The 16,423-nt window shown below is 40.3% G+C and overlaps 2 protein-coding genes across 3 annotated transcripts; one reads left to right on the top strand and one right to left on the bottom strand.

The window, feature by feature from the left end:
* Positions 1–459: 459 nt before the first annotated feature.
* LOC135482957 (tRNA-specific adenosine deaminase 2-like) lies at positions 460–987 on the bottom strand. Its single transcript, XM_064763441.1, has one exon. The coding sequence runs from the start codon at positions 985–987 to the stop codon at positions 460–462; it is 528 nt and encodes a 175-aa protein (XP_064619511.1).
* A 3,182-nt stretch (positions 988–4,169) lies between these two features.
* LOC135482688 (uncharacterized) lies at positions 4,170–15,798 on the top strand. 2 transcript variants are annotated; one of them, XM_064762946.1, is made up of 7 exons: positions 4,170–4,290; positions 7,292–7,484; positions 8,917–9,107; positions 9,629–9,776; positions 10,194–10,309; positions 10,626–10,772; positions 11,412–15,798. In XM_064762946.1, the coding sequence occupies exons 1-7, from the start codon at positions 4,270–4,272 to the stop codon at positions 12,021–12,023; spliced, it is 1,428 nt and encodes a 475-aa protein (XP_064619016.1). In that variant the 5' UTR covers positions 4,170–4,269; the 3' UTR covers positions 12,024–15,798. The 2 variants fall into 2 exon arrangements, with proteins under 2 accessions (XP_064619016.1, XP_064619015.1); XM_064762945.1 differs by lacking the exon at positions 4,170–4,290 and having other exon boundaries at positions 7,162–7,484.
* Positions 15,799–16,423: the final 625 nt, after the last annotated feature.

The raw sequence follows: 16,423 nt of genomic DNA, 5'->3' as shown, positions 1-16,423 counted from the left end.
GAAAGCTCAATCGGTAGAGCCGCGGACCGTCAATCCAAAGATAGATCTGTGGTTCCAATCCCAGTCAAGGCAACGTGATTTTTCTGTCCCTAATTTCTCTTCCTCTGTCCCAAATAAAGTAACCTGGGTAGGATGTCTTCAGTTGGTTCTCCTTCATCTCAAGATCCCCAGGGCTTTCTTTCAAGAGCTGCCTGACTTGGTCATCTTTCTAAGACCGTACTGTTTTGAGTTGGTAGTCTGGGAGCATTGGTGGTTGTACAACAGGATTTTATGCCTTTGGCATCTTGTGGGTTTGATGAGAATCTTTTGATTAACGGTTGGAAGGAAGTCCGTAAGTTCACCTGTGATTAACTTTGAACTCTCTTTACTGTCTCAAGATTCACTGAATTTTTGACAACACTTTTTTATGTGAGTAGACTGTTGTTAACCCCATCCCCCCCCCCAATAATCCTTTCTGTGTCACACTCTTCCTGTTTTTAACTTCTTTTTTTCCTCTGGAGCATTTGGATTTTCACCCGAATAAAAGTCTTTCAAAAGTTTAACCGCCTCCTCAAGGTAGACACCGTTTATACACTGAAACTTGCTACCATAGTCAACAATGTCGTCCGAGTGTACGTCCAGGACTGATCCACAACCACCAAACCTCTCGTTATTACACCCATAAACAACCAGAGGTACTCTCATAAGCCTTAGGGCCCCGGCACACATTATACACGGCTCTACTGTAACGTAAACCGTTAAATGACCAAACACGTCCTTGCTGTCTTTGTCATTTTTCCCACACCATTCGAGAACTTCGTCGATTGCGATCATCTCTGCATGTCTTGCAGCATTTTTGGTCTCATTTACTGTGTTGCTACCAGTTGCAATGACCTTGTCATCGTAAACAAAAATACAACCAACTGGCACTTCTCCACGTTTCAGGGCGTTGTCTGCAAACTGAAGGGACTTTTTCATCCAATACTTGTGGGATTCTAAAGACTCCATCTTCTTTTTAACTTGTTTACATGTACTTGATTGTGCTTGAACTGTAAGATCAAATAGATACAGAATTCAGGTCACTATGGTCAGGTTGAAAAGGAAGAGGGAATTGCGTGGCCATGTGCAAAATAACTCCCAACTCTCTGGCCATCTGATCTGTTGATACAACTCCCGTACCTCTATCAGATCATGAAAGAAATTTTAGGAACAAAAAGAGCTAAACAGCGGTCATGCTAATTCCCGACCTACCCCGACTTTTCCCGACATTTCCCGACTTGCGGAAAATGCTGCCAAAATATAGTGTACTAGCAATGTACCCGTGGCGCAGGCAGGTTCAAATGGGCTATACCTTGAATAGATTGAATTGCAATGAAAATATAATGCAATATCAAAGGAGCAATATCGAAGAGACAAATTAAACCAACCATTTGTCCACAGACTCGGACCCTGTGGCGTGCTGTATGCGTGCATATAAAAGTAAATCAATTGGTCCGAATGAGATGATGAGGCAATGTGAATATACCTCGTTCCTTAGTCAGCAATATGCCCCTTTTTATACGGAGATGAAGGAGAACCCAGCTAGGCCTTCACATGTCGGCCTCCAAATGGCTCGGACCAATTGCACTATCACTACTAAAACTTTAAAATGCGTGCTCCTCCTACATGTAGCATGATCTCGGGCAAGGCACTTAGTCGACAGGCAAGCTAGAAGTTCAGCACCGTGAGCAGCTCCTTGATAAGGCCATGCCAAGTTCAGAGTGCCTCTTCAGATACATGTACATCAAGTTTTGAAAGCTGTGGTGAGCACATAAACATACCATTGTAACCTTAATTTGAAAATCCCTTCATAATCAAGGGCTAGCTCTGGCTAATACAGTACCAATATACGATAGACCATCAATTTGACCCCAGCTCCTTACTGCGGGAAAACCCAAGTCCAGCAACCAAAAGTATCAAAATACATTTTTGTTTACATTTGAACTGCACACATGCGTTTGTTTACAATTTCTTTCCCGCGAAATCTCGAAGATCAGGTGACCTACAATCGTGTATTGAAAATAACGTTAACCTTGGTTCAGCAGGTCAACACGTGTACATGCTGTTCCAATCATCCCCCTACAGCCAGCCGTTCAACAGGTAGTGTTAGTCACCCCACAGGGAGTGCAGGTGATTCATTAATCCCCTGCATAACTGAACAGCAATGGCTTGGCTTCCGTGAGTGATAAGGAGAATTGACCGTGTCCGATTAAAAATCCCTCATTACTGCTCCGCTGAAGTAAATTTCCGAAAATAAACATGACGTTTTTTTGGTTAACATATCACCTGCAAACGTGCAAAATTTCGAGACGAAACACGACCCCCAAATGGCACTTTAGCGAGCCGCCTTATAGTATTATGATATAGATTAATCATCAGAATATTTATATTTGTACTGTTTACATACATATACAGCACGTCTGTTAATTTCAGGACTTTTGAACGGTGCCAAGTTGAGCAAATCAACTCCAATAATTAATTTATGCTGGGTTCAGACAAGGCCATATGCATGGTAGTTGATAAAGTATGGAATTAGTGAAACCTTGGAAACACTGATAAACCTTGGAATATTCAATGTAAACCATGGAATCACTGTGCAAATAGCGCGGGAAATCGGGTGCGTTCCTTCCACGATTTATACCCTCCCAACTGACAGTCTCGTCCCAGCTGACTTTATTGATAGCAATTTGCCAGTTAGTTCAGAAGACAACATTTTTAATGTGGAGGATGACGTCATCAATTGGCAATGCGCTGTGGTCGTTAAAATATTATATTTCTCTTCAATGGAAGCAAAAATTAGTTTTTATGATTGTTTTGTATTCCATAGACGATAAAGTATTATGCTCGGTACTAGATGCACGAGATCATAGGACAAACACACACGTGAATAAAAAAACCGCTTAGAACTGGTGACGTCACAAAGATCTCTGCATCCCTCGATGCATACTGGAAGATGTAAGAAATCGCTCACGGCGAAGGAAATTTTCATCCGCAAACTTCGGTAATAAACATACATGACTAGGCTTCTTTTATTCATCGTTTGTTATAAAATATCAGTCAATCATAGACAATTAGGCCTAGACATAGTCGTCAACCTTATCCATGCATAATGCATGACAGGCCCCCAACTTTCTCTGTATCACCCTGTATGAACAGACCGATCCGTAGTTCAAATAGGCCCCGCGTGGTGGTGGCGTATTTATAAGCGGAGCGCTATTGGTTCATATTATGGGTGTGTGGTGGGCGTGTCTTCCCATATTTGGGAGACCAGTACTGTACACTGGAGGCGAGGTACAACTGGGTTGTTCTAAAATATAGACTATTGAATCGGATATGCGACAGATTTCTAAATTACCATAAAATTCCGATCTGATCATGTAAGAATAAGCTCTAAATGTTGATTCGTAACCACGTTAGGTTCGAATGGCATTATTTCATGTTTTTATGCATTTTTAGGACTGATTCCAAGGTTTATCACTGGTTCCAAGGTTTCACTGATTCCAAGCTTTATCAACTACCCATATGCATGTACAGTTTACAAGAAGCGACAACCACAACTAACCAAGATTACCGCCCTGCAGAAAAATTGCGGTCGGTTGGCTTCGGTAGATGTAACTTGCTTTGCTCAACTTAGCATCGTTCAAAAATCTTGAAATTAACAGACGTGCTGATGTATGTAAACAGTACAAACTAGTTCAGCCACAGGCTATTGAGTTTTAAAGTTTAAATATTCTGACAATAGTTTAATTATACTGACAATGTCACATACTAAATGACATTGTGAGTATAATTACACTATTGTCTGTATATTTAAACTTTAAAACTCAATAGCCCGTGGTTCAGTTTTGACTTGAAAAACAGGCAGTTCAGCTTTAATTTAAAACTAAAAACACGTTTTCCGATTTCTCATCTTCCTTCACATCATTTACAGTTTTACAATCAGTAGGCAGTGACCATAATTATTTACCACTTCGTAATATGGTTCACGTATCAATCTATATAGCTGTATCACTGTTTCCGACTGTCAGTGAAGTGAAATCGGTGTAATTTAGTCGGTAAAATTGCACAAAACTCATAATAAATGAGAATGCGGCCACCGTGACCTACATCATGACGTCACGAGTTTGGAAGAGGAAAGCTGATGACGTAAACACAACACTTGTCGGAGGGAAGGACAAAAATCTCCTTATTTCTTCGATTTTCTCCCAATCAAAGGAAAACATTTGTAAATTAAAGGGAGCAGGAGAAGACATGAGTTTGAATACATTCGTGGTAATTCTCTGCTTTCTCCTGCATTGTCCTATTCGTGTTATTTTACGATTCTTTTGTTGCATTTTCTCATCGGTTTTGCAAATCAAATCTGTGCCTGCCTGTAATGCAGTGTAGGGAAATGCACATGGACTCATGCATGCTTGTGGAAATGCACACTATGTACATAGTAGTACATGGACGCATACATGCATACGCATAGTAAGCATGCAACACAGTCCCACTCCCAAAACTGATTAGGCCAGCCGCACAGCTTGTTGTATGTGATTGTGATGCTCGTATGATATTATAATATTGATTCTGTATGGTCTAATCTAAGGCTGAGTAGTGTAGCCATAGGCGTAGGTATGTCACTAATCATGTCATATCAGTTCTGGACAAGTCATACATCTGAAACGTTTCTTTATGCCGACACTTTCTCTGAGAGTGAGTCCAAATTTGGAACTCTTGAGAGTCCGCATTCGGAATTACAATATTAAAATCCTTTACTAAAAACACAAAGAGGGTACCAGTAGTGAAAATGTTCCGCGCATTTTACCGATCTGCGCTATCTTAAGATTGCGCTGCGCATTCTTAGGATCCTATAATTGCGCGGCAATCTCGAGATCGCGCAAGGGAGTTGGGGGGTCTTGCGAGCCAATGAACGAATGATGAATGATTGTCCTGCAAATAATATAACTGACTTATTGTGTTCTCTCCGAGAATTTGCAACATCAGACTGCATAAATTATGATGAAATATATGAACTATGGGTTGCCATTCCAACAATAATCTTCCGCACGGATCATGGGCTTGAATTTTGTGAAAAGTCCCATCAACTTCTGCAATGTTAAAAGAAAACGAGGACGGGAAACTTGGTGTGAAAGAAAATGGTGTCCCCTACGTACTACTGTCACGAGACACTAGTCTCCCTTGTCCCACAACAACAGGTAAAACTATAGTAGTAGAATTCGTTCTATTGTTCAATGATTGTTCAGGGATTGTTAGATTTATGGTAAGGGCCGGTGTAACATCTGTGGTTGTTCCCCATGTTTCAGTGTTTCCAAACAATAGGCAGCTAGAGAGACCATGACTTTTCAATAGGAGGGATACACAGAAAAACTCGTCAATCTATTTTTGAGCGTTCCCAAACAATGAGGGGAAACACTCAAAAACAGAAACACTCAAAAACATTACACCGGGGTAAGGGGCCGTTCATAATCATCAATGTGAATAAAGGACACTTAGTGCGAAAGAAAATGTTGTCCCCTACGTTATTCATTAGACTATAATCCCACCTTTGGTGACAAAGAAAATGTCGTCCCTTGTGGAGAGTAAGTCATATCATATTCGTCAAAAAGTGTCATAGTGAGATCTGTTCACATTATCAAAGGCATGGCCGCATTAATTACCACTGCTAATTAGGCTTCTGAGATGATGGTCAGTAAATATTGGTCAAAGTGTCATAGTGAGATCTGTTCACATTATTAAAGGCATGGCCGCCTTAGCGGCTTCTGAGATGATGGTCAGTATAAAATATTGGTCAAAGTGTCGTAGTGAGATCTGTTCACATTATTAAAGGCATGGCCGCCTTAGCGGCTTCTGAGATGATGGTCAGTATAAAATATTGGTCAAAGTGTCATAGTGAGATCTGTTCACATTATCAAAGGCATGGCCGCATTAATTACCACTGCTAATTAGGCTTCTGAGATGATGGTCAGTAGATATTGGTCAAAGTGTCGTAGTGAGATCTGTTCACATTATTAAAGGCATGGCCGCCTTAGCGGCTTCTGAGATGATGGTCAGTATAAAATATTGGTCAAAGTGTCATAGTGAGATCTGTTCACATTATCAAAGACATGGCTGCATTAATTACCTACCACTGCTAATTAGGCTTCTGAGATGATGATATGTTCATATTTGACTTGACACAAGCCAATTTTAGCACTTACTAATTATCATGATTAATATTCATTGATAATTTTTGGTGAAATGATCACTATGACAGAACGCTAATTTACATATAATTACCAATTACCAATTACCAATTATCATTAATTGGTGAATAAACTATGTTCCATGACAATATTGTGCGACTGTAAGTGTAAATATCATAAACATTGTATTGTGTAATCATATATATCAAGGAAATGTAAATACTATTGGGATGTTATTATAAATAAAATAATTATAAACGTATAATAAAATCTTAGTTATTAGATGTATCTCTTTATTCATTAAGTAAATCCGGATGCAAGATTACAACCAAATGTACTTGATCAATCATTAATTTTCAAAAGCATTACTCTCAGGTTGGATGTCCATCAGCAAGCTGTGTTAGGGGATAACCTGAAATATAAAACAGTATTTATAATGAGAAGATAACATAAAACCTTACATGTAGGCCTAAGTGTCTCCCTTCTCAAACGAATGCCTGAGCATGGAGGTATCTTAATAATACCTCCATGGCCTGCAGTTATCTTAATAATACCTCCATGGCCTGAGGTATGGCCTGAGGTACAAAATACAAATCAACCACTCGACAGTCAACTTTGGCCGGTATTAAATTAATTTACTTTCAGCATCCCATAGACAGTCACATGACAGTAATGTGACTGTTGGTGTAGCAAAAAATTAGGTGAAAAATAAAGCTACCAATGGCAATGCAAAGCTGAATATGTAAAAGTATCATCATCTCTAAAATGCGCAATCGGCAAAAAGCGCACGCTCACCCTTGCGCGATCTCGAGATTGCCGCGCAATTAACCGATCCTAAGAATGCGCAGCGCAATCTTAAGATGGCGCTAATCGGTAATTAGCGCGGAACAAAAACATTGTATCGGGATGTACCTCAAGTTGGCAGTGCATATCAGTTTCAAAATGGCGGCGTAGCTTTTCAACTCAGAGTCAGAATGAAGAAGCGATTCGAAATAAAAACTCGTCCTGAACTGATATGTCTCGATAGACAATGCACTTCGGGTATTCAATTATTTAATCTAATTATTGTATCTTCTTTTCTTTTTCAGACACATCCAAGTGTCCGCATAAAAGGCACAGAAAATAACTACAATCCCATACAATGCATGGACTCGGATTGTTTCAACAAGTCACCCCACATGCATTGTCCATTCTGTGTCATATCAGAATCATTCCATGACCCTGTCATTCTAAAAGCTCACTATCGCGTCAAGCATGTTGATAAGGGACTCGATTTTGCTGGTAAGAATAATCTAGTCAATGAACAACAACAAAAACATCAAAAGATATTTTACCGTTTGGTAACCATGAATTATTTTTCATTTCATCATACATGTAGCATAATATTTCAAGTGAAGTGTTACAAAAATGAGTTAAGGTACCTTACGTGAATATTGTCCTTTCCCAAACCAAAATTAATAATAACCAAAAACTAATAAGGTTCCTTCACATTTCATCCAGCTTGGTCAAGAAATAAACCGTACAGAGCAGAAAATGTCCGAATTCAATGCACTAAAATGAAAAGATCCTGTTGGGCCTTGAGCAAAGGATGAATAATTATGGGCCGTGAAAACCGCAAAAAATCTGTACATGTTTTTGTAAGCGGTCGTCGCTCGCGCAAACTTGTCTTGCATGTTTTTGTGAAAGAGGACGTCGAAGAACGCGGTCGTATATCAAAACAGACGTTGGGTGGCGCTCGCGCAAACTTCCCTCACATGTTTTTGTGAAAGAGGACGTCGGAGAACGCGGTCGTATATCAAAACAGACGTTGGGTGGCGCTCACGCAAACTTCCCTCACATGTTTTTGTGAAAGAGGACGTCGAAGAACGCGGTCGTATCAAAAAACAGACGTTGGGTGGCGCTCGAGACGGGTCATCCTATTTAGCGTCCAGTGGCGACCAGTGGCGTCCAACGCGAAATAATAGGGTGTATACGGTTAAAAATGTTTTCAAGCTCCTAAAACACTTTCAATAAACAAGATTTTGAAGTTTGGTGGAGTTTGCAAACCTAGTTTTTGAATAATTATCACCAGAAAACGATCTTAGTATGCCAACCTGATGCCAGATCCCGATTCCGCTTTTTCTATAAACCCAAGCAGCTAAAACAAACATGGCGTCCAGTACTTTTGCTGGACGCATACTAAGATCGTTTTCTGGTGATAATTATTCAAAAACTAGGTTTGCAAACTCCACCAAACTTCTAAATCTTGTTTATTGAAAGTGTTTTAGGAGCTTGAAAACATTTTTAACCATATACACCTTATTATTTCGCGTTGGACGCCACTGTTCGCCACTGGACGCTAAATAGGATGACCCGTCTCGAGCGCCACCCAACGTCTGTTTTTTTATACGACCGCGTTCTCCGACGTCCTCTTTCACAAAAATATGTGAGGGAAACTTGCGCGAGCGCCACCCAACGTCTGTTTTGATATACGACCGCGTTCTTCGACGTCCTCTTTCACAAAAACATGCAAGACAAGTTTGCGCGAGCGACGACCGCTTACAAAAACATGTACAGATTTTTTGCGGTTTTCACGGCCCATAAATAATAACCAAACTTCAAAGAAATCTGACCAGTTGTTCGCCCTCAAGAGCACCAAACGATGCAGACAACATTTACGAACAGACAAGTCATTTGAGATTTTGTGAATCAGCACTGAGTATAATTTTTCCAGGTTTGAAGATATTACGGTGTTGTGACCACTGTGATATCGTTGGTGCTATAAAGGGAGAGAAGAAATTCCGCGGTGCACACTGGCATTGCTATCGTTGCAAAAACGGCTTCAACCGACGGGACGAGGCAATGAAACACTACAAAACACACTTCAGGAATCCTCAGACAACCTTCCAAATACAGATAACGCAGGTAAAGTCTCACAAATACAGTAGAACCTCTCTTAGCGGACACCTCTCTATTAAGGACACCCTCTCTGTTAAGGACACTGGTTTTTTGCCGAAAATTGGGTGTTTCCATTCGAATTAACCTGTGTAATCAGGACACCTCTCTATTAGGGACAGCATTTGTCAGTCACGAGGGTGTCCTTAATAGAGGGTTTCTACTGTGTCTGGTCAATAAATCGATCAATATTGGTGTTTATAAAGCGCTCCAATTACTCAGCAGGTTGGTATTCTAGAGCACTTTCATTCCAAAGGCTGCTGCAAATAGATGGGCCTTAACTTAAAGTCAGGAGTGATTCAGTTTTACGGAGCCTTGGCAGCAGCTGGTTCGACAATTTTGTGGCTGTATGTAATATAAATGTCCTAGATTTTGGTCTTGGTGCTCTCTAAGTATATTTTGCACAGTGCCCAAGAAAGCTCTTATCCCTAGTCCTGTGATAACAATGGATTCCAAACAAAAATTGGGTTAAAGATTTTTTTACGCTTCAGGAAGTGAATCATAGTTATGGGTATGCTGATGGTAACCAGATCGTGACGTCTGTGGAGAACCCCAATGCAGATGAGATTCATCATTCGGTTCATTCCATACATCCAGTATTAACGGAGGCTGTCATGACCACCTCTACATCTAACAACAGTAAGTTATCGGAGGAGCCACCGTGGTGTAGTGGCTCAGGTCTCTGACTAGCAGTCAAGAGGTCCCTGGTTTGATCCCCACTGTCTGCTTGAGACATCAGGCAGGTCTCTTTGCCTTATATGCTCAACTCCACCCAGGCCAGTCGGAAATGCTCAGAAAGTGCAAAAAACTAAGTTTGACTTTTTTAAAAATTAGCATCCACAAAAAACTATATGAAGTTTCAGTTTGCGTCAAAGCCAGGAAACACACTACTGTGAAAAAAACCACTCTGACGCCAGATTCAGAGAGAGATGGGACACCCTATAAATTTTGTTGCATATTTCGGGGAGATTTCAGGGAATGAGAAACTTTCTTTAAACACATACCAAAAGAAATCATAATTCAATTGATACAAATGGTTTTATTTCTCTGTTTTAGTTGCTGCTAATGAAACCGTCAACTCTACAGCCGAAACGATAATGATTATTGAAGAGCACCTTGACGGTAGCCATGGGGATATGGGGACAATAACTTTCACTACACCAGCATCTGAGGTAGGCACTTCTCTCAAGACCAAAAGTTTTCAAGGTCCATTTCCCGATTGAACATATTTCCATTATAATAGAAAGGGAAAGTTGTCTTGGCCTTGGCTAGTTCTCACAAGAGCAATGTACATGTACTAGCTCCCTTCGATAAATTACAAATAGATTTTTGGTTGAGAATGTATTCTTTTAGTTTCTTCTTTTGGCTACATTGTTGAAAAATATGTCTTATTACTCTCAAAGCTTGGTGTTGGCCAAACTTTCATGATGATGACTTTTGAAAAATGCCCACGTATGCTCTCAATTACGTTTTGTTGGTCTATTTCAGCGATTACAATACAGTGCCATTATTGAAGAGAAAAACCAACTTGAGAAGAAAGTTGAAGAACTCCAGCAGAGAAATGAACAGCTGGAGATCGAGAAGTCTCAGACGGAGCAGAATCTTACCAATGAGATCGACAATCTCAAACTTCAGGTAGGAGTCTCAAGTTTGACATGATATTAATATTTGTTTGACCATTTCGTCGTAAGAGCTGGACCCTGGCGACTTCAGTGGTTTTTTTACAGGCATTTACTGCCCGGGTTTTAAATCAAAGTTTTCGTTCTCATGGACTGGTTGCCTACCAGGTCTAAGGAGGCCAGTCTCCCCCCTGAAACAGTTGGCAGTGGTTTACAGGATACCAGTGGCAAGCAGTCAAAACCTGTAGGCAATCCTGCATGTGGTCTGGTATCACCTGTTCGTCCCTATCGGTGATGACCGGTCCAACCTGCAGGCAACCCAAGGTAGCCAGCCTGACCTGATCTTACATGTTTGCCACCATTTCGTCCCCAGTGGGAAATTGGTCTTGGCCGATCTGATCATCTGATTGTAATTCTAAAAAAATTCTGAAAAAAATGAAAGTTTTTATCAATTATTTTGATGGTTGATAAAATTTCTTTCCTGATTTCGACTTGGAAAATAGTCATGTTAGTTTTTATTTTTGCGAATTTAGATTTGCAAAGTCCATTTAAATAATGTGCTCGTAAAAAAAATTGACGGTTTATGGTACCTTGAACAAGAGAAATGTGTTAACTACCATGTTAGTATGTTAAATTATCTTTGTTATTTTTACAGATAACAATGCAAGCCCATGCCATCCAGAACTATCAAAAGCAGGAAACCGAGCTTTTAAACCAACTCCGTGTGCCACTCGATACAAAAATGCAAGAGCTTCTCTCTGTTTTACAAACTCAGCATCAAGACTTACTCCATCAGCAGCTTGCGCAGGTCCGACGGAAATATCTCCAACAATTGGATAAAGTTGATGAAAACTATGCTGTTGGCGTTGGGGACGAGAATCTATTAGTTGAAATCAGCGACGACTCTGTCGTTCAGGTTTCTAATGATCATAGTATCATGCACGTGTCAAATGATGATTCTGTCCATGCGGACACCAATGGCGAACTCGAAGACCATATTGTAGTTAGTATGAGCAATGACCATATGGTCACGGGTGCGGATGTGGTGACGTCGTGTACGGTAACCCAGGTGGCGCCTAGAGTGGTGGATTCGTTAGATTCGGGCGACAAGCAGGTGGTTAGTATAAGCTGTTCCGTGCTGGACGATGGTGAAATGTTGACTGTTGAGGAAATAAAACAGGAGGATGAAATCGAGGTTGTCAACACGGAGGAGGACGGAGATAACGATGACTTGCCTGCAGCTAAAAGGATGAAAACCGGCTCATGATTCTCATTTTGACCAATACTGTAAACCTCGTAATGTTCTATGCTTTTTATTTTAGTGTTAACAGATAATCACAAAACCATTATGACCATGAAAATCTAATTGAAATTGCTGTTAACTCTTTGAGTGCTCTGACGGAAAATCCGATTTTTTTTATCCTCCAAGTGCCCACGTCGGAACTTTCCAATTTATTGTAAGTTCATCACCAGAATGGTAGATGTCCTCGTAATCGCCGCGAAAACACACTGCGCGAAACAGTTTCTAACGATCGTCGATGAAGTGGGGATTCCCCAGATGTGTTTCCCGCTCATGGGCACTGAAAAATCACGAAAATCGATGGGCACTCAAAGAGTTAATACGAAGTTGTCAAAACGCTAAATGATGAAAAGTATGGCAAATTTGCAATTTCACACTTTATTTATGGTTTTTCCTTTGTTGTGGCTTTTGAATAAAAAAATATTTCTCATCATCACAATTGGCTTTTTGGGCCATTGACATAATGAAGCTGTTGACATTATAGTTCATCATGAATGTTTTCTCTGCATTGTTAGGGGCTCTGGAGCGGTAGTATTTCTTAGAAGTTTGGTTCTATCGATTTCAACTTTGCAACCAAAAAAGGATTATTATCACATTAGTAACCATGGTTATGGTTTTGTGTGTATTTGTGTACATTGGATTTGGATATTTTCAGCCCTGTGCTGTTTATTTCTTAACTGATCTCGACGATATGTTCAGGTTATTAATATGTTCAGGTTATCTGTGTCCATCTACTCATATGCCAAGTATGAATAAGAAGCATCAAGAAACAATATGGCCTATCCAGGTGACTCGGATTGACTATTGGTCTTTGCTGAAGAACTTATTGAATTTATGACCGTACAGTGCTGAACCAAAAAAACTGTATGGTCGTGATGCTCACAGCAAAACCAAAGTAAAAAGAAATTCGACCAGTATGTCACTCTCCAGAGCGCTGAACGATGAGGACAGAAGATTTACCAATAAACTATAGAAAAAGTTATGAGAGGTATGTTCTGCTGACATGATATGAGGAATGATTGCTGAAGAGTTTGATGGGTTGGCTTTATAAAGAATGAATAAAGACGAATCTTTATTAATTCTTGGCTTTATCAACGAGTACATGTATTGACTAACGTTCTGGATATTTTCAAGAGCATTTTCAGAGATTGTATTATTCTTTTCCATGGTGTGCCTGCTTTATTCCAGCCCAGCCAGATACGTTGTAATTTGTATCGAGCATGCTCGTGTTTTTCCCTCTGGAAAACAAATGTGTTGAAAATATCATCGCTGCTGTGCAGTGCTCACTACAAGGCCATTTGTCGGGGTGTCCCACCCTCCTTGGCAGCTTACCAGCCTACTTTGGAAGCAGCCACCCTACCTTACTCTAGAATTTTGTAAAGGGTTTCTATAGGACCACTGTACCTGAAATTGCTGGCAACCGGAGCTTTAGTTCCCCACTGACAAAACCTCTTGAATAGCGAGGGTACCACCCTACCTTGAGAAAACCTTTTTTGTGTCAGCTAGTACATGTGTTCACTTTGAGATAAGCTCAGCTTTGCGTAAGAGTCAAGATAAGCCACTGCTGCTTACAGTGAAGATATCCAGACAAAATGGGAGATACCCATGTCTGAATTAAATGGCATGAGAAGGAACAGATCATATGCCCAAGGTCAAGGAAACTGCCTTTAACGGACTGATTCCACAACAGCGACAAACCACCAGTTTGCCATATTGGCAAAATCTTAAATTCAAAAATAGCAGAGTCGAGTCTGTTTCGTGGAATTAGTCCTGAACTCTGCTTATCCAAATGTAACGGGTGCCATGGGGCCTTAGAAACTTACTTTGAAATAGAAGCAACTTGTTCTTGTGGTATTATGTGTTCTTCAGCTTACACCTTGAGATTATAACTGTCTTGTTATGCATCAATATATGTGTCGAATGTTTTGTTGATTATGTCAGAGAGCAGCGAAACTGTTCAGTGAGAGTTTTGTTTGCTCATCTGGTAATACCAAACCACAGTTAAATGTTCATTGGTACTGCAATGTTTAACCACTTCAAATGAACTTCACTGTGAGGGGATACTTTTCAGCTTAGTTTTCGACATTGGTTGGATGGTCAACAAAAATTAACTGGTGTCACCAGTTTCCATAACAACTCAACAATCTGCCATTGATAGAAGACAACATTTCCGACAAGTTCAAACTAGCTGTTTCAGAAATCTAAAATATTGTTCTAACCATTTTCCTGACGTTTCAAAGTCAAACTTCGGCCGATTTTTACGTTGCCTATCAACTTGAATATTGTGGGATTACATGTATATCTTCTAAAGCAAGTGTCCTACGAGTCTTTAAAATAGGTCAGAATAAACTTTTTTTCCTCTTTCGTTTTTAGCTGAGATATATGAACCATTTTTTCATTTGGTCAAGTTTTCAGGGTTTTTCAGTCAATTTCGACTTCGTGACAATTACAGAAACATATTTTTTCACCAGATTTCTATCAGTTGACATGGATTCTTTGGTTAGAATAGAAGGGGTTGGTGGGGCTCTGACATTTATAAACTTATAAATCTGGTTTATATATAAGAGGTAAATCTAGTTGGAAATTGAGTGCTAAGACAGCAGCAGTCGGCAACGGGTTAATTCGCATGATTCAACGATTCTGTATTGGAGACTGGCGATAAAATCAGTCTGCAGGCAGCTGGCTAAACAAGTTTTTCATTCACAGTTTGGGGTTTGTTGTTTTGTATTTGTAAATCTTGAATGTGCTGCTTAGTGTATTTATTTAATACATAATGGGTAACCGTGGAGAATCATTTCCCCAGATTGCCGAGAATCGGGCAGGTCTTCAAACTTGCCTAGCTAGCATGTCCAGGGAAAGGAGAAATTTTTACAATTATGTTGGAAAAGTTGTGTTATATGGGTCTTCCTACTAAATAATGTTGTGTTCATCTGGTAATTAGTTTCTTCAAGCATGAATTGCATCACAGTTTTAAAAATATGCATGGCAGGTTTGTCCTGTGGATAGCTAACAAATTGCAAATTATGTATTAGCTTATTTCTGCGTGCTCCACAAAGGAACTGGGTGGTTAAGTTTCCTCAAAATTTAATGCATATGATGGCCAAGTGTTCTAGTTACCAGCTGGACGCATGTTATTTTGGTAAATTTATCAATGAGCGCACATTTTGGCAGGTCTTTTTGTGGTGCAGACACTTTCCCAGTCCTATTCCAGGCACCACTGCTCAGTAAGTTGGAGGACCTGCCTTGAACGCACAAGATATAGATAAGATTCTCGGCAAGTTGGGGATTGATTCCCCAGGGTGTGGGCACGGGTGACTGAATCAAGTGTCAGTAAGGGGTCAAAACATTGATAAAGGGTTCAGGCAGAAGAGGGAGCAAGAAATCCAAAGAGGCATCGAAAAAATCGTCCACTTCACAAGTTCGCCCCTCCTGTAAATTGTGTAGTGCATTGATGCAAGTGAAGTGATAAAAATTCTGAAGTTTCTTAATTTTCAGTCTCTCACGGGACCTCTGTGGATTCCATCTCCTTCCACCTTAACCCTTCATGGACATTTAACACCATTTAACCCCTTACTGGCCCTCGATTCAGTGGCCTGTGGTGTGGGTTTGGTTTACTGAGGAGATGTTTCAGTCATGTGGATACACGTATTGTTATGTATATAGTTTGTCAGCTAATTAACTGGTAGTGCCAGTAGAGTTCCATGTTTTTATAGCATTGGAAATAAATTTCCAAGATTATGAATCATGTTTTTGTTAAGATTCTTCTCTTCTGTATTTGCCCTTGTGAACATTTGTCCTTGTGAACATTTGGCTACCCTTGGCCCTCGAGAGTGTTACATAAAATGACACCCCAACAGAGCCACGGACCTGCAGCCAGGCACATAATTAGACAAGACTGACTTGCCCAGGGCCACACACTAGTAAATGACAGACAAGTAAGACAAGCGACTTGCCTAAAGTCACTCTCTAGTCAACAGTCATTAAGGCAGACCAGTGACTTGCCAAAGATCTCACTCTTGATGACTGCAAGGCTTGTCCAAGATCACACCGTCTTGCTGACCAGCCAATAAAATAGACAAGTGACCTGTCCAAGATTCTACAACAGATAACCAAACGATTACCTGTACCTCGGGAAGACAGTCTACTACATTTGTACATATCGTACATCCTTTCGTTCAACCAACTTTCCCATGCCACGCAATTCGCAAAACCCTGATGACGAAACGACCAACCCAGGAGGGCAAACGATTTGGAGCGCACAACTGGGGGCAAAAAGGTCAGGGTGCAAAACGACCAGATACCATTATTTCTAACTATTCCCTTCAGCATGCTGTCTTTCTGCACCAGGGATTGTGTTACTTTCTCCT

This window comes from Lineus longissimus, chromosome 2, assembly GCF_910592395.1.
Source record: "Lineus longissimus chromosome 2, tnLinLong1.2, whole genome shotgun sequence".
Taxonomy (NCBI): domain Eukaryota; kingdom Metazoa; phylum Nemertea; class Pilidiophora; order Heteronemertea; family Lineidae; genus Lineus; species Lineus longissimus.
Note: the sequence above shows the minus strand (reverse complement) of the source record. Positions and strands in the feature narration are given on the sequence as shown.

Bases quoted from the DNA above. Each gene is read 5' to 3' on its own strand.
- LOC135482957 (XM_064763441.1), bottom strand. From the start codon at position 987: ATGGAGTCTTTAGAATCCCACAAGTATTGGATGAAAAAGTCCCTTCAG.
- LOC135482688 (XM_064762945.1), top strand. From the start codon at position 7,178: ATGAAGAAGCGATTCGAAATAAAAACTCGTCCTGAACTGATATGTCTC. The intron at 7,485-8,916 runs GTAAGAATAATC...TAATTTTTCCAG, and splicing joins TAAGGGACTCGATTTTGCTG to GTTTGAAGATATTACGGTGT. The intron at 10,773-11,411 runs GTAGGAGTCTCA...TTATTTTTACAG, and splicing joins TCGACAATCTCAAACTTCAG to ATAACAATGCAAGCCCATGC.